The sequence below is a fragment of the Pteronotus mesoamericanus genome, unplaced genomic scaffold (assembly GCF_021234165.1).
Source record: "Pteronotus mesoamericanus isolate MK-2021 breed Mesoamerican mustached bat unplaced genomic scaffold, CSHL_Meso_final contig_90, whole genome shotgun sequence".
In the NCBI taxonomy this organism is placed as follows: Eukaryota; Metazoa; Chordata; class Mammalia; order Chiroptera; family Mormoopidae; genus Pteronotus; species Pteronotus mesoamericanus.
Window position 1 is genome coordinate 31,024,776 of NW_026555277.1, and position 24,031 is coordinate 31,048,806.

The following is a 24,031-nucleotide window of genomic DNA, read 5'->3' on the forward strand; positions in this document are numbered from 1 at the left end:
GGTTTGGGGGTTTCTGGGTCTTTTCCACTGCCTTGCACATATGGGCCACAGAGCACCATTTGAGGACATGGGTTTGTCCACATGATCCCTTCACGGAGCTACTCAAGTCTGTGCTCACAGGTTTCTGCTTTGAAGAAATTACCCTTCTTCCTTCCAGTCAGCGGCTGTGTGACCACATCCGAGCTGCTAAGGGCTCGACATGTGCTCCTCCCTCTTGTGAAGCCCATTGTAACGTTCCCTGCTAAGCCTTGTGCTGCCTCTGCGCTCTGCAGTCTTACTGTCCCTCCTTAAGAGACTGCTCCCCAGAGCCTCCTGCTCTGCATCTTGGTGGGGAGATGCTGGGAGCAGGGAGTTGGAGAAACAGGGGAGCTCCGGGTGGAGAGCGGAGCAGCTTGCAGGGGGCACGGAGGCTCTGTAACGCACTTCCACCTCCTGCTCCCCTGAGCCAGATGCGCCAGGGGACAGAGCACGAGTTGGAGCAGCGCCCCTCCATGCCTTAGACGCCGCGGCTGTAAAATGGGGCTAAGCGATCCCATCGGGTAGGGCGGAGTGAGATAAGGCATGTGGAGGGCATTTCTGCCTACTTCTGTTTCTTCTGTGCCCCATAACAAACCAGCGAGGCAGGTGCCAGCATTACCTGCCTGTTACAAATGAGGGCTCAAGGTGAGGGGCACCCAGCTGCTAAGTGGCTGGGCAGGGATTCAAACCAGGTCTCTCTGGTTCCTGGTACGCCTTTCACCATCCCAGGCTACAGCTTGCCCACCCAGCTGCTGCGAGGTGGTCCTAAGGCTTTAAGGCCACCTGGGTGCATCCCGGCCTTTGGGGCCACCTCCTCCAAGGCCATTCCAACCCCACCTGCCTCTCCTCTCCCAGGAGGCCTCCCTGGCTGCCCAGGGAGAACCTCTCAGCTGGAACCTGCCCGCACCCTCCCAGGATGCCTTTCTTGTGGCGGCTTTGCATCACGGGCACCAGCGAGGCACAAGGCAGGGTCTCAAATGCAAGGTGAGTCACAGCTGCTGCCCTTAAGGGCGTGTCATTACCCGAGACCAAGCTGGGAAAGTAAAAGAACTTGCTGTTGGAGATCTGGGGTTACCCAGGGAGAAGGAGGCTCCCCAGGCCTGGAGGAGAATGGACAGCCATCTGACTGACCGCTACCCTTCCCGGTGTGCCTGCAGGCCGAGGGGTGGGGAGCTGAGATAGCGTCCTGGGTGGAGGATACCTCCTCGGTCATGGTCACCCTGCAACGAGGAGTCTGGGAAGTAGGAGAAAGGCTGCATGGGCATGCAGGGGCAGCAGGCAAAGGGCTGGAAGAAACATCATCAAGCAGAGCGCACGGAGGGGGACAGACACACAGTTAGCGGTGCAGAGGGGGCTGAGGGAGACAGGTGCTGTTCCAGTACCGATTAAATGGTGGCCACCATCCTTCTCTTCCTCAATATTGTAACGGTCACAAACATGTTTAGATGACATATTTGACATCCAGAATAGTCCTTCTTTATTGATATCATGCACATTTCTTAAAATGTGGTCTCAATTCTGGATTAGTAATAGTGCTAGTAATACAATTACTAATACTACTATTGATCTTCCTAATATAACCACTACTGCTAACAATAATTAATAATACAGCTACTTACAAACACCATGACTAACTATAGCCAGCCTCACAGACTACATATTAATAGAGACAGAAACCATCTTAAGTGCTTCACATACTAACTCATTTCTCCCGGTACTTCTGTGGATCAGTGGGGAAGGGGTACAAGGGTTATGAAGAATGAGCTAATATGATTGAGTCTCCAGCCTAATGAGGGAGCAAAAAACAAGAGAGGAGGGAAAAATGAGCACAAAGGAGCAGACAGCGCAGAGGAAGCTGGGCTGCGCAGTACTGTCTCAGGTTGGCCCTCAGACCCTGCAGTCTGCCTCAGTCCTAGCATCTTGGAGCTGGGTGGCCTCAGACCTGTCATTTGGCCTCTGTGCCTCAGTCTGTTCTTCCTAGCATGGGCATAACAGGGCCACCTCGTACGGGTATTGCAGGGTAGAGTAAATAGACGTAAAGCACCCAGACTAGTGCCCAGTCCAAGGTATGTGTCAGTCACCTTTGCCACCATTGCATTCAACAGGGTGTCTAAAGGGCTGGAGTAGTTGGGGCGGCATCAGGACAGAGTGGGATTGTAACCAGGCCTGAAGAGGCAGCCACAGGAGATTGGGTCAGGCAAGGTGGCATGGGCAGCGGAAGCCACAGAAGGCCTCTTGTTGTTTCAGAGTGCGCATTTCCTGACCGAAATGGATCTACAACTTAAAAACACAAAAATTATGTGTGTGTGTTTTTTAAGTCATCATGAATTGTTGTTTATTTAGGCAAATATTTTGGGGGGTCCCTGGATGAGGGTCTAATCCAGCCCCTCTGTGATTGAAGCAAGTCTCCTCATTCCTTCTGAGCCTCAGTTTCTTCCTGTGTAAAGTGAAGATCTGAGCAGTGCCTACCCCCGGGGGTTTCCCAAGAGCTGGGGAAATGCCCCAGATACAAATAAGGTACCCGGCAGGGGGAGAGGCGCCTCTTCGTTCCTTTCCAGATGCAGAGGGGGATGTCTCCCTCAGATGAGCACTTTACATAAATACAGAGCCCCCACAGATAGTCTGTGGGCTCAGTCTGAAGAAGCGGGCTCATTAATCTTTTGCTCAGTTTGCGAAAGTATTTTCTTATCAGATAATAGAGATGATGGCAGTGGTGGCTTTATACTACTGACTTGTGGTTCCCTTAAATACCATTTCAAGATTTGCAATGTTAAGCTCTTTTCTCTCTTTTCCTCTCCTCCCTTTTGTGTGCTAAATTTCCATCTGTTTACCCAAAATGGAAGTAAAAGAAATAAGAATAGCTGTGGGATGAATTAAGTACTTGTTCCCATGTGTCCCCCCAGACTGTACACCCAGCAACCCCTGCAGTGAGTGGGCTGTGCACCCAGGAAGCTGGGCCTCCCACCTCCAGGTATTCTCCATCACCGTCAATTTTTTTTTTCAATTCAGAGCACTTTCTCTGAACTCACCTTGCTTACGTACTTGTTTACTTACTTGTCTTCGTTCTTCATCCCTCTAGAACGTCTCTTGGGTGGGCCGGGTTCCCACCGTGTCCTCAGCACGTAGGACTGTCCCTAGCACATAGGAGGCAATTAAGTCTTTTGCTCAGTTAGTGAAATAAGCGGTAGTGCCTAAAGGTTGGACACTTTGGAGTCAAAGACCATAATATGGGGCCTCTGCTCTGCCCTTTACCAGTCGTATACTTTCGGCAAGCGGTGTAATTTCTGAAGGAATACATTCAGAGGACCTAGCGCAGAGTAAACTCTTCACACGTGGAAGCTGCTGTTATTGGTACAATTAGTTTTCACAAACCTGTGGAAGCACTAGAATCACCAAATCTTGTTTAATTCATAAATAATCAAAAAGTGATGGTAAATTTAAATATCACATCTACTCAAAATGCATGTTTTCTCTCCCTCTCATATATACCTTCTTCAGTCCCTGCCCTTAATTTCCTCTTAACTCAGCCCTGACAATAGCCAGCCAGAAGATGAGGTAGACCAGATGGCACAAAGGACTAATTCAGCGAGGACTATTTTGGACAGACACACACACAAACTTTAGATTTATCACAACCCACCACCCAAGGATTTTAAAGGACTAAAAACTGGATTTCATCTACCTACTGGTTCAGAGACCAAAAAGTCAGGCAAGTGCCCCTTGCCCCAGGCCCCTTGCTTGTTGGTTGGCCATAGCGTTTATATATGTTGGGCCGTCACTGCCGAGTGTTAAGCTTGGGAGTGGTATGATCTGGTTTATTTTTACACCAGCTAGAAGCATCTACCAGGGATGTCTAACCTTTTGGCATCTCTGGGCCACTCTCGAAGAAGAAGAGTTGTCTTGGGCCACACATTAAATACACAGACACTAAGAAAAACAAAAAAAACTTCTAATGTTTTAAGTAAATTTATGATTTTGTGTTGGGCCACATTCATAGCCATCCTGGGCTGCATGTGGACCACGGGCCGCAGGTTGGATACTCCTGATCGAGACAAAGATTTACAGTCTATAAAGTACTTTAAATACCCAGCTGTCTAGCAGATCCTCACATTAGCTCTTGGAGGGAGCCATTACCATCATTTACAGAGGAGCAGACTGAGGCTTTGAGAGAGGGTCAGGGGGCATCCAAAGTCACAGTTGTATACTGTGACATCCAAGGTCACAGATAGGAAGAGGTAGATCTGAGCCCAGCAGAGAGGCTCAATTATAATAACACAGTGAATTCACATGATCCAGGGTGCTATATCCCTCCTGTCTCCCAGGAGAGAAAAGGCAAGATGCTGGAAGCTGGGTGTCAGCATGGCCTCTACCCAGCGCAACTACGGGCAGCCTCTTGCGCAACAGACTTGAATTCGCTGGCCCTGGCGGGGCAGGCCAAGGGTGGGCATCCTTCCAGCATCCAGAAAGGAATGGGCCAGGGGTTGGGGGCAGACAAAGGAAGTGGCGGTGCCAGATACCAAGGGCCGGAGACAGGACAGGATCCTGGCCCAGCCGTTGACAAGTGCCTTAAGGGCTGCCTGTTGCGTATGACTTCCTCTCCCATTGTTGGGCCCACTGGTCCTCACAGAAAAGGAGAAGGCCGGAACCGCCAGGCCCAGGGCTTCATTCGTTCAGAGTGTTTTTATAACACGGCAGCAACAATCCCCTTTGTCTGCAGCCTTGCTGGAAAATCCCACCGCTAAAGGGAATTGAATTTGCTCCTTAAAGAACCTTCCGAAGCTGAGCTGCTGACTTTCCAGGCACTGAGTGGGGGCAGGAGAGGCGCTCAGGCGGCATCTGGCGTCGGGCTGGGCTGGTTCTGGGCCTGCTCCTACTTGCCTGTCAGGCGGCTCTTCAGAGCTTCCTCCTCCCACAGGACCAGCCACCTCCAACAACTGGGGTTGCCCCCCTTCCCTACTTCAACATTTGAGGTTTGGGGAAAGGAGGCTCTTACGGGGCCCACGTGACCCTCTGAGCCCCTCATTCCCGCTGACCTCAGGGCTGGCGGGGCTGTGGGTGCAGAAGCCAGAGGAGGGGCCCGCTGAGGGGAGCCTTTTGTCCACCATGCCTGCCAGGGCGTGGGCTCAGAGCATTTTGTGCAGGGCAGTTTGCTCTTAGGAAAGACCCAAGAATCTTTTCTTTTTTTTTTTTAAGAGCTTGACAAATCACCATTGGCTGACTGTGACCTCAGTCAGACACGTCTCCAAATGTCTCAAAGCCTCGGTTTCCACATTTGTAAAATGCAGACTAATGATACCTCCCTTGCAAGGGCGGCTGTGTCAGAGGGTCATGTATGCAAAATGGCCCCATGCTTACCTAGCACATAGTAGGCCCTCAGCACATCACAGCAGTGAGGCCTTGCTGCTCAGAAGCCTTGCCTGAGGCTGTAGCTGGGACATGGGTGCAGAAGCAGGGTCAGGTCCCGGGAGCCTGCGCCATCTTTCCCCTTTCTCTGGTTGGGTTGGGTCAAAGCCACTAGGTGCCAGTCAGGAATCTCCCCCTTTCACATGTGCATTTCTTTCAGGCCTCAAGAGCCCTGTGACCCTACCGCCTTTTAGAAGTTTCTGGAAACTCTTTACCTGACAGCCTGAATAAGTCATCTTTGTGCCTTAGACAGGGGGATGTGGGGAAGGTAGGGTCTGTGGGATTTTACTGCTGAATCCAAACAGGAATTCCTACCCGGAAACCATAAACAAAAGCCCCCCATCCGGCCCTGCTGCCCAGCAGGTGCCTGTGGGGTACATGAGGCAGACAGCAGAGCCTAGGGTCCTCCCAAGCCTGCCTTGCTGGCAGATGCCGGAGGGTGGAGGGGGGTGACAAGAGCCTGTGGGAGGGGCATGTGTTTGAACAGGTCGAAGGCCTTCTTCTGTCTGGCTTCCATATGGCGAGAGAGTGTGTGGTCTCCGTCCGCCACCACAGATGCCCAGCCTGGGTGGAGAAGGCCCGTCTCTGGCTTGTGGCAGAGGTGAGCCCCGTAGCTGAGGTGTGGCCCGCAGGCCAGGCGGGCCACGCCCCGGCCCTGTGGAAAGAGCCTGCTTTCACACCAGCCATCCCCAGGGAGTAGGAGGCAGCGATACTCTGGCCTGCCAGACCAGCTGCCCGCCCTCCAGGCCGCTGTGCAGTGAGTGAGCTCTGGCCTGAGAAATGGGCCAGGCACCCCGGCCCTCGCAGCGCTCCGAGCCCTCCCTGCGTGTGTGTGTGAGAAAGGGCGGAGGGGGCGGCGGCCTGCGTGCCGTCTCCGCCGGAATCTATACCATCCCACCCACGTAGTGTGCCACCCTGGGGTTGGGCCGTGTCCCCTCCACCGGGGCCTAAGTCCACGTTGACATGTGCAGAACCAGTCTGCCATTCTCCTCCCCGAGAAGGTGCGGTCCCAGCATCCTGCCTGCCCTCCCGGAAAATGCCGTATCCCCCATCAGCCAAGCTTCCCCTAGAAAGCTGTCCCCAGGCAGAACATTCTCCTATGAACTGGCAGTCTTTTTATCTGGGAAGTATTTTTTCTTTTCTTTTTTTTTTTTTCCCCCCTAAAGAAAACCATTTGCCAGTACCCAAGAATGGAAGACAAAGCAGTTCCCCATTTCCCGAGCTCATCTGCCTGACTTAGAACATTCTGGAGGAGGAGCAGAACCTGAGAACACATGGGCAGCAGAGGGCTTGGCCCCCAGGAGTGAGACCCATGCCTTCAAAAGTTCAGAGTGGGCTTCTAACGCGGGCTTCTGAGCTGAGGGACGGGAAACAACAGTGAGCAGAACAGTCTCTGCCTTCTGAGAAATCAGAGTTCAGAGGAGGAGACAGACAAAAATGCAGATAAAATAATGACACTATGGGCCAAGTGCTGTGAGTCTGCAGTGCTGCAGGGAGAGTGGAGCCCTACCTCGGGGTGGGTGGGCCGGCGGGCCTCCCACTGCCCGGTGTGGGCGGCGTGGGCCTGGCAGAGACGCTCTGTCCTGGTACCCTGACACCAGGGCGGCCGGATGTTCGGCTCGCCTGGCGCAGCCCTCGTTTGCGCCTGCCACCCTGATGTTGTTGGTAACAGCGCTCCGTTTCCCTCTCAAAAGTGGCCCCGTGTGGGTGACAAATTATATGGTCCCCGTGCCTAATACTCATCGTCCCCAAGGTGACGGTGGTGGGGCAGGGTCTGGGAAATGGGAGGCCAGGCTCAGTGGCAGTGGAGTGTACTATTTAGGAGCTGCCTGAGGGCACAGCCCAGCTCGGCCACTTACGAGGTGCATGACCTCGGGCAGGTTACTACGCCTCCCTGGCCTCAGTTTCCCCATGTGTAAGATGGAGATAATCACAGTGTCTGCTTCGTACAGTAGGCGTGAGGATCAAATGAGGCCATAGATAAAAAAGGCTTAAAACAGTGCCAGGTGCTTAGCAAATGCCCTGTAAGTGGTCGTTGTCATGTTTTTCTGTTACTCCTGGATGCCCCGGGGGCCAGTCCAGGATGTCCCAGTTGTCACACAGTCGACCTCCCATTCCAGTGCTCACTTTTAGGCTCCACTGGGGCCCGAAGGGCAACCCTGCCCCCCGCCAACGCCCCCCTTCCCCAGGAACAGGAAGGGAAATCACACACAGCTAATCACAACTTGGTTGTATTCTAAATTTATACCCATATGCATATGTGGACAAGTGGAGCTTTATCTAATGCTTCTAATCTATACCAGATGAGCTTTAATAAGAAAAGTGTATTTTCCCCCACAGAAAGCCCTAAGCTCTGCCTCAAACAGAAGTCACCTGTCCCCAAGGGGAGACTGCCGGGCGTCAGTTCGCTCCAGGGTCTGCGGCAGCACAGCGGCTGGAGGGCACGGGCCGGGGGTCAGAGAAGGGTGCCTGCCCAGCTCTGGCTCCAGGCTGAGCCACCCCATTCTGGTTTACCAAGCAATTCTAGAAAAGTAATTAGTCCAAGATGTGAATTGGACTAGAATGGCTTCCTTTGTGCGAGGAGTAGTCTGCCTTTGGGGGGACAGCGCTGGTTTTATTCTTGGCGGACGTCTGGGCTTGTGTTCAGCCACGGTGGCGCTCTAGAAATCTCGGGCAGCCCGTGGTGAGGGCCTCCGAGCTGCACGGCGGAGCCGCCCTTGACCTTCCCAGAGACGGCTCTGCCGGTGGAGCATCACTGGATGGGGGACAGTGTGGCGTCTTCACAGGTCCCACTCGTGCCAGCCCCAGCCCAGACAGCATGGCAGGGAGGGGCGTGGGAGCAGCACGCTTACAGCGAAACCCACAAGAAGGGCGATCGTGGGGGGAATCCCCCTGCAACCCCAGTCTTGCAGTGGCTCCCACCAAAGGTGGGGCAAAGTCATTGGAAGAATTTAGGGCTGAGGGTGGGAGACATTCTGGCCGCCCCCTCCCTTGATCTTCATCTGCAGCCGTCTGGCTGGTCCCTGTGAGATGCCGGTCCTGGACTAAGTGTGCTCACAGCTTGGGCTGGGCTGGGCTGGGCTCAGAGAGTGATGGGGAAATCTCATTGGGGAGCCAGCCTCAGGCACCGTGGACCACCCCAATCCCTCCCAGCCCTGGGAGCCAGGCCTGCACCCCAGAGCCCTCTGCTCCCAGCCGGGGGCGGAAGAAACCGCAGCCCGGTTTTCTCAGGGCTGAGCTTGGCCAGGTCTCAAGGCCCTGCCCAGCCAGTGGGCACCTCTGGAGCCTGCCTGAGTACTCATACCCCGCTCCTCGTGGGTGGGCACAGAGGGGCATGCCTGCTGGCCCCAGACTCAGCCTGCCGGTTGGGGACAGAGGCACAAGGCCTTCTCATGCCTGGGGCGCGAGTGGCCCATCTGCCAACCTGACTCTTTCCTGGAGGCCCCTGCCCACCTCAAGAAAGAACAGAGCCTCCTTTGAGCTGGAAATTGGAGGCGTTTCCTGTTCTGTGTTGTTAAGACACCGCTTATAGGACTGTAATCCCAATAAATCATACGCTTGCTGAGTGGGGCAGGGTTTATTTTTTTTTCCAGGCTGCAGGGACCTCTTAAAACCAAGGCCTTAAGAAGTTTACTCTCTTTCATTTTTTTAACAGGGAAAATGGCTTTTGCAGACCTGGTCCTGTTGAAGGGCCTTCTGAGGCCCTTGGCTTGATGTACTCGGGCTTATCTCTGTGATCAATTCAAAGCGGGATGAAGGGAAGCGGAGCCGGGACACGTGGGTCCGGCCTCCGTGTTGCTGCCGACCTGGCCCTCTGACCCTGGGCCGGGGAGCCGGCCTCGCGGGTCTCGGTTTCCTCTTCCCGCCCTCTTCGTGGGGAAGAGCCTTTCTCATCTGTGTGTCTTCTGCATCCACCTCCCCGCGCCATGACAACAGTTGTTTCCTTATGCCCTCAAAGACAAACGCTACTGGCTGCTGACCCTTTAAGTGGCTTTGTTTGTCGTAGCAGGGACTGACATGAATGTGGGTGGGGTTCTGTAGGCTAGGCCCCCAGTAGGACTCGGTGCGTGCAGGGGGGCGCAGGCCCACCCGCACCAGCACCTCACAGGCTCAGGACCCTCGGCCCCTAGGTCTGCGATCCTTGCTCTTGGTCCTTCCCTCCTGTGGGGGTTCTTCGTGGCCAAGGCCAAGCGCCTGCACCACCAGCGATGATTTCCAGATCACAGTCGACATCACACTAGTTTTCTCTGTTTCAGGAGGCGGGTGGCGGGCAGCTTGCCGGCAGGCTCTTGCGAGCCTTCCGTGTTTGTACTCGCCGGGGACAGAGTCGGCCGGACCCAAGGAAGGCTGGGGCAGAGGCCATTTAATAGGACCAGATTCCCATAGGCTTTTTTTTTTTTGGCTCTTATATATTTTCTCTCTTAACAGATACTAAAATAGAAATAATAGTTAACCTTTATGGAGAACTCTACCGTGAGTCAAACGCTCTGCCAAGCACCTCACATATGTACTTCTTGTGAGGTGGTCCCAGTAGTTATGCCCATTTTGCTGATGGGGAACTGAGGCTGAGAGGTGAGGTAACTTGCACGGGGTCACAGTTTAATTCGTTGGCAACACACTGGATTCCAACCCAGGAGCCTCCCTCCAGAGCCCAGGCCACTGGACAGTGGATACAGCCCTCGTCACGCACAGGCTGTGAAATAACAGCAGAAGGGGCTCCCGCGGTGGAAAATGTCCAGAAATGCTGATTTAAACTACCCCTTCTCCAACAAAAGAACAGGCCCACAGAGGGTGATGATCTGCCCAAGGGTACAGAGCCAGTTCAGCTCCTTCCAGGACGCTAGAACTTTCTCCCAGCAAGGATGCTGCAGAGAAAGCGCATTGGACCCTCAGATTCTGGGCTGGGAGTGCGGATGCAAACCACACGGCATTCCCCACAGGGCCAGGACCCCAGCCCCGCACCCACTGCGCCTGCCAGCCCACGGGCAGCCTCATCTTAGGGACCGGCCGTGTTTGTCTGAGGCAGCAATCCCCCAAGTGAGGCCCAGGGTCCCATAGACGTTCCAGAAGTTCACAGGGCCAGAGCAATTTTCATTACAAGGTGTTACTTGCCTTTCACCTCATCTTCTTACGAGGGTCCGGGGGAGTTTCCAGAGGCTGAGTGACATGCAGTTATGTCATTTGTTACTCTGACAGCTGATGGGATGTGAGCTTGTGTATTCAGATATTTTAACATTTTCTCGGTTTTAATTTCTGACACAGTAAAACATCAGTAGAAGAACTACACACAAAATAAAAGCCCCTGGCGGGGGGCGGGGGGCGGGGAGCGGCGCACAATCGTTTGTGAGAGTACAAAGGAGATCCTGAGACCAAAGCTCTGAGCACGGCTGGCTGTTGCGAGGTAGCAGACCCAGCAGAGGGGAAGCTGCGGGCCAGAGGGCCGAACAAAAACTCCTTCAGCCCTGCCCTGCTCCCTGCCCTCCCTCTCCCTGCCCCGCTCTCACTGGCTCTTGCACTGCAGACAAGTGCACTCTGGCACTGAAAAGCTTTTAGCCGGTGCATCCTAGGGGACAAGCAGGAGAGGGAAACAGTCTTTTTCTTTGGGGGGCTGGGACGGAGAGGGTACAAAGCAGAGAGACTCTGGGAACGATGCAGCCTCAGTCCTTCCCAGCCCTGCCTCTCTGGAGCCCTTTCACCCTGGAGTTCGGACGCAGCTGTGGCCCCGGGGATTTTTTATAGGGATTTTCCAGAATGTCCAATAAAGCAGGCGAGCTCTTCTCAGCATGCCCAGTGGGCTAGATGAAATTTCCAGAAAGGAAATAGTAACCAGGAACACACAGGCCAAGGGTAGGAAGTCACTGAGAAAGCCCGTGCATTGCTTGTCACTTCACCACCCCATGGTCCACAGGCCCCAGAGGTGGGTAGGCCCAAGAGAAAGGCCCGGAGAGGTCAGTTTGGGGCAGGCAGGGCCTTGTTTGTGGACAGGTGGGCACCAGGCACCACCCCAGTGGCAGAGGGGCGATCTTGACCCTGGAGGGTTCCCGTGTGCTGAGACTGTTCATTAGTGTTCAGCTCAGGAAACAGAAGCCACTGCGGTTATCTTAGGCAGGAAGCAATTTAAAGCACGGAATTGAGCACCAGTAGAATCATGGGAAAGGCTCAAGGCGGAGGTTCGAGGCTGCACCTCTAGGAGGGACTTCAAGGATAACACAGAACTTGTCTATGGTCGGGCTGGGATGGGCACGGCTCCCTCTGAAACAGCTCCTTCAATTCAGGGATGAAGCCGGAAGCAAGAAGCCTTTGCTATTGCTTTCAGCGGTACCGCCCCTGCCTCTGGAGCACCCAGGAGGGTGGGAAATGGGCACTGGAATGCTCTATAGGAAAAGGAATAAATAAAAGGCCACATGTTTCATGGCCTGGCATAGCAGAAACAGGCTCAGGGGGAGCGCTGAAGGAGGTCTCTCTCTGCCTCATCTTTCTTTACCAGCTCTCATGCAGCGACAGCTTAATGGCGAAACTAGTTTTGTATCCAATGTCCCAGCTGCAATGGAGTCTGGGAAATGTAAATAGTTTTCAACTTCCCAAGTCTCCAACAAAGATGGTGAAATAGAGGCCCAATGAGCCAATCCCTAGTGTCGGCCCACTGAGGTTATGGATACTGATTTTTTTTCACATGCCAAGTTATAAGGGGCACAAAAACAGAATGAGTCATGAAACCAACTGCTTAGACTTCATCATTTCCTAAGTTCCCGCTTGGATTTCCCCTAGCACAGCTGAGAGGTGCCACCGTGAGCGTTAGTGGCTGCCCAGGGAGCTTTGTCTTGGCTGTTGGCCACAACAGGGGAGAATGGCCGGCAGATCCACACACTGTCTTTGTGTTGACACTTCATTCTCCAGTGCCAGTGGTTTAATGACACCGTCCCATTGGATGGAAAGGACTGATGTGCAGAAGTGTGCCTTTGAGCTTGCCTTCTAGCACAGTCATGTAAGAATTGTGAAATCCAGAAATATGTGGGGGGGATTCAGGTGGAGATTTGTCATCAAGAAAGGTCTTGGAATTGGGGGTAATTCACCAATGGATGGCTGGTCCTTTCCAGACTCCACAAGCTCCCCCATGGACTCCTGGCTTCCCACTCAAGCGTGTGAACACCGCACCCTGGGAAATTACATGCCATTCTTTTCTGGCCAGAAACAGATACTACAGAACTTGCGCAGAACTGGATCCAGAACTGAAAACTTGGGCACTCTGAACTACGTTTCGGGTGCTTGCCGTCCTTTCAGCCATTCGGCACGTGTCTGTGGAGGACCTGTCGCATCCAGGCCCCGGGCTGGGCACATGTAGGAGAGAGTGGCGATGAGGAAGGGGCTCCCCTGCGGCAGGAGAGGCTAGTCAGGGAGAGACGCGGTCCTTGCTGGGAGCGAGAGTTCTAAGGGATCTTGGAGCAGTAAGAGATTATTTTCTTTGGAGAGAGGGGATCGGGAGCGGTTTCTGGAACTGAGCCTTGAAGAATGAATGGTATCTGGACGGGCAGAGGTGAGCGTGGCTCATGCTCATGAGGAGTTCGGCACCATCAGGGTGGGCTTGAGAAACCTGAGTACCCCGTGGTCTGGTGTGTCCTGGTGGAGAGTAAGAGCCAGGGCTGGAAAGGAGGCGGAGGGGAGGCTCTGGTGTCTTTGGCGGCCAAGCCTGGCCGGGCTCTCCCGGCCCGTGGCCCCCCCTCACCGCTCGGACCAGCGCCTTCAGTCCACCAGTTCAGTGACTCAGACCCAGATACAGTTTCTGAAATGACAGAATCAGAACATCAGAATAACTTCCAAATGAGCTACCTTCCAGATCCCATCTGATTATTTTGCTTAAAAAAGTAAAAGCAGCCTTAGCCCTTCGAGAGAAGCTTTTAAAGCTTTGAAACGACCTCTGCGTTTGGAGACCTGAGCTCCGTGACCTGAGGGCAGCTGCTGATTCTCTGCAGCTGATCCACTTAGGAGCTGGGGAGGGGGACGGACGGGCCTTTCCCTGCTCAGAGAGCCTCTCTGCGCGTCTCGGGGACCCGTGGCGGTGACAGCAGGGGCCTGGCTGTCAGAGGGAGTGGGCTGTGTAGGGCGCCCGGCTGCCAGCCCCTGGCCGAGTTTAAAAGGGAAGATGGAAAGCAGACATCGGGAGGGCAAGGGGCACACGAGGAGCAGAGGCCAACTCTTGGGCTGTCTTTGGCGTGAACAGCCCCACTGGGCAGGTTCCGGGTGGCCTCGTCCTGTGGAGGACAGGAGGAAGCCCCCCCCCAACCCGTTGATGCTGGGCGGCCCCCACCTCTCCTGGTGGAACAAAGGCTGAGTGGGGAGGGGTCGGAAGGGTCTGGGGACGGGAACGGGCAGGGCCCTGAGTGGCCGGGCCAGTGTATGGCTCAGCCCCAGGGACACTAGTGGCAGTCCCTGTGAATGGTGCCCCCTGGTGACATGATAGAATACTTTGTGAACGATGTCCCCTGGAGCTGGCAGCTCAGAGGCTTTGATGAGGCCTGTCCAGTGCCCCACACTGCAGCCCTAGGCTCTTAATACTTCACAGGCCTCCCTGACCGTTCCCCCCGGAGGCCAGGCGCCCAGCTGGGGCAGCCCCCAGCCTGCCACTGGAAGCAGGAAGTAATGTAGGCCCACCGCAGCCCAGGTTCTGGCTGCGGAAGGACTGAGTATCAACAGCGTGCATGTAGTGGGATATGCGTCGCCTCGTTTAGCCTCGTGGCAACCCCCAGAAGGAGGCGTTAACCTGTCTCACAGGTGAAGGAAACAGGCCTGGGGTGTTTGTCTCCGGTGAGGAAGGCGCACAGCTGCTAATGGGGAAGCTCGGCCCAGAGCCCAGGTCTGTCTGATGCTCCTTTGTGCCCCACTATGCAGGAGGTGCACTCTCCCCTCTGCAGAGAGGCAGGCACCGTCTGAATTCGTTGGGGGGACAGGAGCGTCCTTCGACGCTTTCTTTCACTGGCCACCCCCTCAGCTTCCACCCCTGGCGCATGGCAGGAATCCCTTCTGACCCATGGCGCAGTTTCTGTGGAATGGGACGCCCTGGAGTGTCTGTGAGGAGCAGAGTCAGGTCCCCCCCACATCCCACAGCCTTACAGGGTGACTCTGTGGCCGTTCTCTGAGGGTGACTGCGGAAGGGGTCCCCTCCGCCCTCTGGGACCACCCCCCCCCGCCGCCCGGGGCTTGACTCTCTCCCTCTGCTGCCTCGCAGGCCCTTCATGCTGCTGCCCCCGCTGATGGAGTGGATGCGCGTGGCCATCACCTATGCCGAGCACCGCCGCAGCCTCACCGTGGACAGCGGCGACATCCGGCAGGCGGCCCGGCTGCTGCTGCCCGGCCTGGACTGCGAGCCCCGGCAGCTCAAGTGAGGAACAGGGGAGAGTGAAGCAGGAGGGTCCCGGCTTCCCTGCCAGCCCCTGGCTACCCGCTGTGTCCCTCTGTCTCCTGGGGGTCGGGAGGGGGCAGCAAGCAGGGACTGCAGCATGTTCAAGCCGCTCTAAGGGCATCCTCTGGGCACGCCACGCCTGTGAGAGCCACCATTCTGGACCTTGGCTGCTTTCTGGGTGCGTCTTCTGCAGCTGCTGGTCAGGTGCACCGCAGACTCACGTTCGGGCTTGGGCAGGAGAGCTCTCACAGTCTGACTCTCTGGGCCATTTGGGGGCAGGGGGGCGGCAGAAGCAGGTCCTCTCTTCTCTTTCTAGTGCAGGCGCTGTGCTGAGCCCTTTTTACATGCAGCTTCTTGGTCCTTGTGTCAACTTTAGAGAAAGAAAGGGCCATATGCTCATATTGTATTACAGGTGGAGAAACCGAGGGCCAGGGAGGAATAATGATTTGCCCCCAGATATGCAGTTTAGCACAGTGGCCATGCCCCCGTGTGAAGCTAGGTCCGCGCAGCCCCAAGCCTGGGCTCTTAACTTCCTTCCCAGTGTGCCTCAGTTGGATTGGTCTCCTGGGGGAGTTCCAGAGAAGCCTCCTCAGGCCATCCTTGGCCTGTGGGAGCCTGGTGACTTTTTTGTTTTTGTTTTTTGACCTGCCCAAACCCTAGTGATGACCTCCTCTGTTTTTGTGGCAAATGACTGAATCTCATTCTGAAACATGAACTTTTGACACTTTGGCTGAACCAAGGCTCCAGGCTGCAGCTGCCTGGTGGAAGCCTGCGGTGCCCTCTGTAGATACCGGGGGTTTTCTGTGCCTTTTCTGGGTAGGATGGCTTGATTGCAGTGGGGTTCTGGGCTGCCATCCATCCTTTCTTCAGTACTTCAGGGCCTCACCAAGAAACCTTGAGGGGAGAGAATGTAAAGTTAAGAACTGCAACTTGGCCACAACCACCATTCCTATAGGCTGAGTATGGCCTTCTCCAAGCCAAAAGTATTCAACCAGTCCCGACCGGTGTGGCTCAGTTGGTTGGGGTCATCTTGCAAAGCGAAAGGTCGCTGGTTCAATTCCCAGTCAGGGCACATGCCTGGGTTGCAGGTTTGGTCCCCAGTACGGATGCCTACAAGAAGCAACCGATCAATGTATCTCTCGCACATTGATGTTCCTCTCCCTTTCTCCCTCCCTTCCCCTCTCTCTAAAAATAAATAATTTTTTTTTTAAGAAAAACATTCACCCACATTCTGTGGCCAAAGCCCAGGCCCAGGCTCCCTTCTTGGGCAGCCCCCTGACATATTATTTTAGAAGGGACTTTGTTTCCTGGCAATTGACAGTAACCAAGAGCTCAGAGAATTTTTTAACAGGTTTATAGAACAACAGAAGTATGTTCTTCATGCCACTGAGTACGACAAGGCCAATCACTGCTGTTCAGATGCTGATTCCCAGTCCTTCCCCCCCTCCCTGTCTGCGTGCCTCATGCCCGCCTCGCACGCTGTGTCACGTCTCGTTGAGAAGCGGTGTCTTAGCAGAACGAGTCCACACGCAGGCACGCTCATTCACACCGGAGTCTTTTCTGCGCAGACCCGAATGCTGCTTCAGCTCCTTCCGGAGGCTGGATGCCCGAGCGGCTACTGAGAAGTTCAACCAGGACCTGGGTTTCCGCATGCTCAACTGCGGCAGGACGGACCTCATCAGCCAGGCGATCGAGGCCCTGGGCCCGGACGGGGTGAACACCATGGACGACCAGGTGCGCTCTGAGGGCTCTGCCCGCCGGGCAGAGGGGATTTGGCTTTGCCAGAGGGGGCGGCACTGTCCTTTCTGTCCCAAACCTGAGAGCAGCTCAGCTCCAGGCTCTCAGAAGTGGGCTGCCTAGGGATCCTACCCTGCCTGTTTCAGGCGGGGCGTCAGCCTGAGACCTCCCTGGCAGGCACCCTTTGGGAAAACTTAGCGACGGGGACTCTGCCTCCTCTCCCTGGAGGCTGGAGACTCCCACAGGAGGTGCAGAGCTCGGAAAAGTCCAGAGGAGTGAACTTGACAGCAGGCTCCATGTAGTGAGCGCCAGAACCTGTATTAGAGCATCTTGTATTGTCTACCATGTGCCAGGCCCCTAGGAAGCCTCGCCTGCATGGTGTTAGCATCCTTGTGTGGGAACCTAGAAGAAATAAAAACATATAAAATACGGAGTGTTGGTGGGAAGTGCTAAGTAAAACGAAGCCAGAAAAGGGAGTATTGGAGGTGTTTACAACTTTAGACAGAGTTTAACTTGAGTTTTGGGTTGACTTTGTTTTGTGTTTGTGCCCTGAATAACATTTGTGTTACACCCGCGATGTTCCAGGCATTGTTCTAAGTGCTTCACACAGATCAGTTCACTTAGCCCCGATCGCAGCCCTGTGATGTAGGCACTGATATCACCCTCATTCTACTGCTGAGGGGGCGGGGGTGCAGAGGAGCTGCCTTACCTGAGGCCACAGGACTAGTAGGGAGCAGCACGGGGGCTGGAAGAAGCCCTGCAGTCTGACTGCATCCCCTTAACCCGCCACGGGCTGTGCACTCCCATAGCCACTACGGGACATCCAGCATGTGTACTTGCTGCTATTGTGCGAGCCCTTGCAGTGTGGACAAGAGCACTGTGGTTGGGAAGACCACCGAGGGGCACGGGGAAGGTTAAATGGCAACTAGGGTTAAGGAACGCTCTCGGGTGAGGTGACACGTGGTACAGGGCATGATGAAGCACCGAGTAAACCGTGAGGCCAACGTGGACTTTCACAGGTGGGACGAGGCAGCCAGGGAAGGCTTCCTCCTGGGGGGTCTGAGCCAGGCCTGAGGAAGGGAGGCTGTGGGGAAGCAGAGAGGAGCAGGGACAGCGTCCAGGGGAGGGAGGTGACGGGAGGAGGGGCCTGCCCAGTGGGGCTGTTGGAGCACAGGCGGGGCAGAGAGACCACGATGCTGGGGTGCGGCGGCGGCAGTGGGCGGTGGGGAGGTGACAGGCTGGTCAGGTCGCCCGGAGGTGCCTGTGTGGACAAGGCTCCCCGGCTCCAGGGGCGCTCATCCTGGGGGAGCCGTCCAGCTCGTGAGGCCCGTGGCCTATGGCTCCCGACGACCTGGGTTTCAGCTGCCATGTCATCGCCGTAGCATCTCCCATAAGCTACTCGACCTCTCTGGGCCTCAGTTTCCTCACCTCCAGCATGGAGGACAGTAGTACCTGCCCCATCAGGGTATTGTGAGGCTTTGCCTCTGGCATGTGGTAAATGCTCTATAAACGTTCGCGCTGGGTTTTGCTGTCCACAGGATGATGACGGTGGTTGTCCCAGAAATCTGTTACTCAGCATCTTTCAGTTTAGCCTCTTTACGTTCCCAAAGTAGGGATGAGCCCAACATACAAAAAAGTAGTTTCTCCTCACAAGGCTCCCAGCCTGCTTTAAACTGCAAATCGTGTACAGATGTGTGGAGAAGGCGGCCAGGCATGTGCAGGGCGGGGAGAAAGCAAAGCCAAATTTTCGCGCTGTGGCCCTTGGCTTCTCTCTAAAGGCCCGATCCTGTTTGTTCGCACAGCCTTGGTATTTACAGTGACCTGTGGGTAAGCAGTCCCCTCGCCCGTGATTAATCTCAGGCTGTTTCTTTATCTCTGGGCATGAGGCAAGGATTTATGAGGTAAGGAGATCTTGTCTACACACAAATAACCTAATAAATAACAGCGTGGGGCTCCAGACAAATGCTTGCCAGGCTCCAGCTGTGGAATAACACTTTCCACCGCCGCCTTTGCTGTTACTGGCCCCAGAGAAAGATTCCCAGCCAGGAGGCAGCCCTGTTAACGACCCACCTAAACGCAGGGGGGGACTGGGCCTCAGCTTTCGGAAAAGCTCTGAACTTCTCAGTAGCACGAGATGCTACAGTGAAACGGCTCTCTATCTTCCAGGAGACGCTTCAAAGGGAGGACCTGGGTTTTAGGTCTAAATCCTTTTCTAGCTCGTTGGGAGGCGGTGGGGCAAATTAATCCCCTCTCTGCTCGTGTCTATAAAATGGGAATAATAATAGAACCTCCCTAGGAGGGGTGTAATGGTGATTAAATGAGATAATGCATGTGAATACCTTCACACAGTGATTCACAGGCACAGGGCCGGGCGTGGGTTGGGAGGCGGCAGTTTAATGCAGCAGCAGTGATAGTGTGACTTTACCTGCATAGCTTGGTTGAGGTAAGCTTGCTCTGTACTAAGCCCTTTATACATAGTAACTAACTCTCTTTACAACAGCCCCGCAAGGTAGATACTCTTGTTATTCCCATTCTTAAGATGAAGAAACCAAGGCACAGAGGGGTACAAGTAACTTGTACGCTAAGTTTACAGCCCCGATGGCAGAGGCGGCCTCGCACCTGGGCCCGGCTGCCCGGCGTGTGCTCTTCGCCCGTCTGGTGTCCTGCAGCGCTCACGGAAGTGCCCCCTACTCACCCTTTGGGGGGTCACATGTCCCGTGGGCCTAGGAGACAGGCTGTTCCAGCACGAGGCACAGGGCTGCTGCGGCCGAGCAGCAGGGCGGGCAGGGCGCTGGGGCCTGTGGCCTGCGGGGCAGAGGCCTGTGGCACATGTGCCATCGCGGTCTGCCTCCCGACCGTGCAGCATCTGCCTTTGGTCCTCGCAGGGAATGACGCCACTGATGTACGCCTGTGCTGCCGGGGACGAAGCGATGGTCCAGATGCTGATCGATGCGGGAGCAAACTTGGACGTCCAGGTGCGGGAGCCCCAGAGAACTGCAGCCAGGCCCCTGGCCCCGCAAGAGAGCACCCCAAGGTCTCCACCGGCCATGCTGCAAGCTGGGTGCAGTGTTTTGAACAACCAGGCAGGGGTGTCTCGGAGGACTGGAAATACAAGATGCACGGAGATGACAGCAAAGATTTGGGCTTTCTTTTAAAGAGTTTATTTATTTATTTTAGAGAAAGGGAAAAGGAGGGAGAACGAAAGGGAAACATCAATGTGTGGTTGCGCCCCCTAGTGGGGACCTGGCCTGCAACCCACACAGGTGCCCTGACTGGGAATTGAGCTAGCAACACTTTGGTTCACAGGCTGGCACTCAATCCACTGAGCCACACCAGCCAGGGCAGATTTGGGCTTTCGGAGAGGGGGTGCACTGGGGCAGGAGTAGAGCAGAGAGAACAGCCATGATTCTGTTACTGTAGCACCTTTTACCTTTACCAGCCTAATCCCCAGGCATCCCTGCCATCCCCAAATGCTTCCAGCTCAGCCTTCCTCTGAGGCATAAAGTGCTCCCTCTCTGCCCAAGGCAGACATCACTAGTTGAATATCCTTTTGAGCTTTACCCATATGGTGATCCAGGCAGACATTACCAATTGAATGTGGGAAAGCACCTGAGTTGACTCCTAATCACCGTCCCTGCAGGGTGCCCACTTAGCTCACTCAAGTGCCCGTGTGACCCGCCCAGGAATGTCACCCACAAAACACTGCTCATTTGCGGTATTTTCCCAGGTTCCAAGCAACTCTCCCAGGCACCCCTCCATTCACCCCGACAGCCGGCACTGGACCTCGCTGACATTTGCTGTGCTGCACGGACACATCTCTGTGGTTCAGGTGAGCTCCTGGCAGCTGTGCAGTGCACCCTCAGCTTGTTGGGTGGGCTGGGCCCCGAGCATGGCCCCAGCCTCAATGGAGTGAGCCGTGGCCTCAAGTCTGAGATACCAGGAGGACTGCTCAAGTACCTGGTCAGCCCGGCGGAGACCCGCCTGGCTCAGTTTTCTCTCCACCAACCATCTTCCTGACCCTCCGCTGTTTCTGCTCCCTCATGAGCCCCCCCAGAGCTGCCTCTGTGTCATGGCGACCTTCCAGTTCAGCCTTTTTCCATTAATGGGCTCCGTGCGCCACTCTCCCAGTTCCCGAGGGCAGACTCAGACCGACACGGCTCACCTGTTGAGCCGAGCCCCCTTGTTGGTCAGTTTGGCCGAGGTAGCTGTGACCAGTGTGGGTTCATGCCTAGAAGTGGAAGCTGTGAGCGGAGCAGCGTCCAGCCCCAGGCGGGGGACCAGCCTCACTGCCCCTCGACTCCCAGACTCCTTTGCTTCTCAGGCCACCAGGGCCTACAGATCTGACACTCCTTCCTAGGAGTTCACATAACACCCCGACTGTCCACTAGATTGAGAGTCCTCGGAGGACGGGGGTCCCGTCCGGCTTACTCAGCGTCGTCATCCCAGCCCGGGCCTGTAGCAGGGCCTCAGGTGGTGGTGATTACCAGGCTGGCCGCCACGTCTGCCTGCTTTTGGGTGACTGCTCTCCGCAGGACTGAGCAAAATTCCAGCCTAGCCCACACTGGCCTGCGGGATGCGCCCCAGACGTGTCTGGCCTGGTGCCCAGTTTCGCCCTGACGGGCAGCCCCTACCTCCGCCGCCTGGGTGTGCTGGCGCGGGCGGCAGTGCCACGACTGGTTTCTGACAATAGTCTCAGCCAACAGCAGGCCCCACTCTCCACACACTGGCAGGGAGGCTCACAGGTCCGCCTGTGCAGCCCCCTGCCATCCCACCACCTGGTCTCCAGTGAGAAGCAGGCGGGGCTTCCCCAAGATTGCACAGGCTCTGGGGAGGGTTTGGTCTCTAGAAACCTGGAAAGGTTGGCAGGTGGCTCCCTCCCGAGAAGCCGGTCAGGAAAGGTGAGACAACTGAAAGTCACCTGGTGGAACAGCGCAGATGCCTCCCCTGCCCCAAGGCAAGCGGGCCCGGCCCAGCTGGAACTGCTTGGTATCTGTTAACCCTGCCCCAGGAGTCCCCTGCCCTTGCCAGGCGGGGAGAGGCCACGTGGCGTCCTAGAGAGCAAGCCTGTGCCGCAGCCCCACCGCTCCCAGCCTTGGGTAGCTGCGCCCCGGAGCTTCAGTCACCCCCAGCAGACTGGGGAGGGGAGGCAGGACCTTCTGTTCTGCTCCTGTGCGTGCATTCTTAGGAAGGTCACTGCAGAAATAGCTCAGAGTCCCCACAGCGAAGGGCTTGGTCCAAGACCACGAGAGTGGAGGGGAAGATTCTAGAAACTGAGAGCACGGAGGGTCACCCGGCATTCTGAAGTCCTGGCCCCTCGGCTGCCTGGGTGAGCCTGGCGCACAGACCCCACGCTCCCCACCTCACCCGCATGTCCTCCCTGTGCCCCAACAGCTGCTGCTGGATGCCGGTGCCCACGTGGAGGGCTCGGCCGTGAACAGCGGCGAGGACAGCTACGCGGAGACTCCCCTGCAGCTCGCCTCTGCGGCCGGTAAGTGCAGGGCGGCCCTGCCCAGCAAGGATCCCTCACTGCCCCTCTCTACTGTATCACCCACGCCGGCGGGGCCTGTAGCTGGACATGTGGCCCCACAGGTGCACCCTTGGGGCAGCCTTGAAACCCCCTCTCTGGGCCCCTGGGGGACCCCTGGCCCTGCCCCCCAGCGTCCCCGCCAGGCTCGATGCCCAGGCAGCTCGAGCAGCGCGGCGCAGGAGTGGGTGGTGGGAATGCCCTCAGTCACCCTGTCTTGTAGGGAACTACGAGCTGGTCAGCTTGCTGCTGAGCCGCGGTGCCGACCCCCTGCTCAGCATGCTCGAGGCCACCGGCATGGCCTCCTCCCTGCACGAGGACATGAACTGCTTCAGCCACTCAGCCGCCCACGGCCACAGGTACCGCCTGGGGTTCCTGCCCTGTGATGTGGGCACAGGACACAGGGAGCAGAGTTGCTTGGCCTGGAGATCTTTCCAGACGTGGGGGTGGGGCGGGGGCTGTGTGTGAGCCAGCCAGAAGGGAGGTCCTGGTCCTCAGCCAGCACAGGGGCCCCAGAAGTTGATGGGCCCAGACGCGGGGTGGCGGGTCACTTAGAGAGGCCCCGTAGCTAGTCCCTGGCAGGCCTGGGGCTCCTGACGCCCAGGGGCAGGACCTCTGTTTTCTTTTAAGATTCTCTACCCTGCAACTGCGGCGGCCACCTCAGGGCCACATCCCTTCTGTGCGAGGTGGTCATTCTCAGGAGCCACCGCAGCTCCAGACGCTCCCATACAGCATAAGGCTGGGCCTCGAAGAGGCTCCCGGCGGCTCTGTGGGAAATCCCATCCTGCTCTGGGAGCAGATGGTGGGCCTTGTGCGTGGGGGCCAGGCCTGCCCAGGGGTGCGAGGGCAGCAGCAGGCTGGTCGTTGCCCTTACCCTGATCCCCTCCCGAGACGTGCTGAGGCCTCCGGGCCAGGAGCGTGGCTGCCAGCCCAGCCTCCAGCACAGAATGGGGAAGCGGGCTGAGGGGCCCGGCGGGGCTGCTGGCAGGAGGGTCAGCGCCCAGGTGACCGTGGGCCTGCCTGTGCTGCAGCCACCCCGAGTCCCAAGCCACAGGATGCGACAGAACAGGCCTGGGCCTTGGAGCCAGAAGTGCTGGTCTGCACCTGCCCAGTGCGACCTTACGTTGTATTCATCACCCGCAAATGGCAATGTTCATGGGATCTCACAGGTTAAGTGCAACAGTATATGGGGACAAGCTCTGTCAAGTCTAACATTACATGAACATTATGTATAATAATCTCCTTCTCATTCTTATTAATAAAGAAGTCAGTAGAGGCACGTGCTGTGCAGCGCCGGATGCCGTTTCAGAGCGCTGCCATATGTCAGGCTCTGCATTCGATGCCATCACATAGGCCCCCCCATTAACTCCTGCAGAGGGCGATCCGACACCTTGTTCTGCTCATGACAAGCGGTCAGGGCTCAGAGAGGTGGAACAACCTGTGTGAGATCACAGTCAGGAGAGCAGAGCCTGCCTGGCCCCGGAGCCTGTGACTTCGCGGCAGCACCAGGATGGCAGGCAGGCGGGGTCTTCAGTACCCTCCCTGCCTCGCTCAGGTGTCCCGCCCAGAGGGCCTGGGGCCCTGGCCCAGCCTCCCTGGCTGGGGAAAGCGGGGAGCCCTTTGCGCCCACAGATGTCCCCGAATAGGCTGTCCAGGCCATGGACACCACCCATGGCTGGGACCTCAGGCATCGCCCTCCTTGTCCCGCGGCCCCTAGGAACGTCCTGAGGAAGCTCCTGACGCAGCCGCAGCAGGCCAAAGCGGACGTCCTGTCCCTGGAGGAGATCCTGGCCGAGGGCGTGGAGGAGAGCGATGCCTCCAGCCAGGGCAGCGGCGGCGAGGGGCCTGTGCGGCTGAGCCGGACCCGCACGAAGGCTCTGCAGGAGGCCATGTACTACAGCGCGGAACACGGCTACGTGGACATCACCATGGAGCTGAGGGCGCTGGGTGAG

The 24,031-nt window shown here is 56.4% G+C and overlaps 1 protein-coding gene across 1 annotated transcript in view; it reads left to right on the plus strand.

Moving 5' to 3' along the window:
* The window catches only part of ABTB2 (ankyrin repeat and BTB domain containing 2), a 168,494-nt gene that overhangs the window by 136,800 nt on the left and 7,663 nt on the right, over positions 1-24,031 (plus strand). The window contains exons 4-10 of the mRNA XM_054585927.1: positions 14,645-14,797; positions 16,387-16,552; positions 19,441-19,530; positions 20,283-20,384; positions 21,947-22,043; positions 22,303-22,438; positions 23,797-24,026. Of these exons, the coding sequence (XP_054441902.1) occupies positions 14,645-14,797; positions 16,387-16,552; positions 19,441-19,530; positions 20,283-20,384; positions 21,947-22,043; positions 22,303-22,438; positions 23,797-24,026 (974 nt within the window). The remainder of the gene's footprint in view (positions 1-14,644; positions 14,798-16,386; positions 16,553-19,440; positions 19,531-20,282; positions 20,385-21,946; positions 22,044-22,302; positions 22,439-23,796; positions 24,027-24,031) is intronic.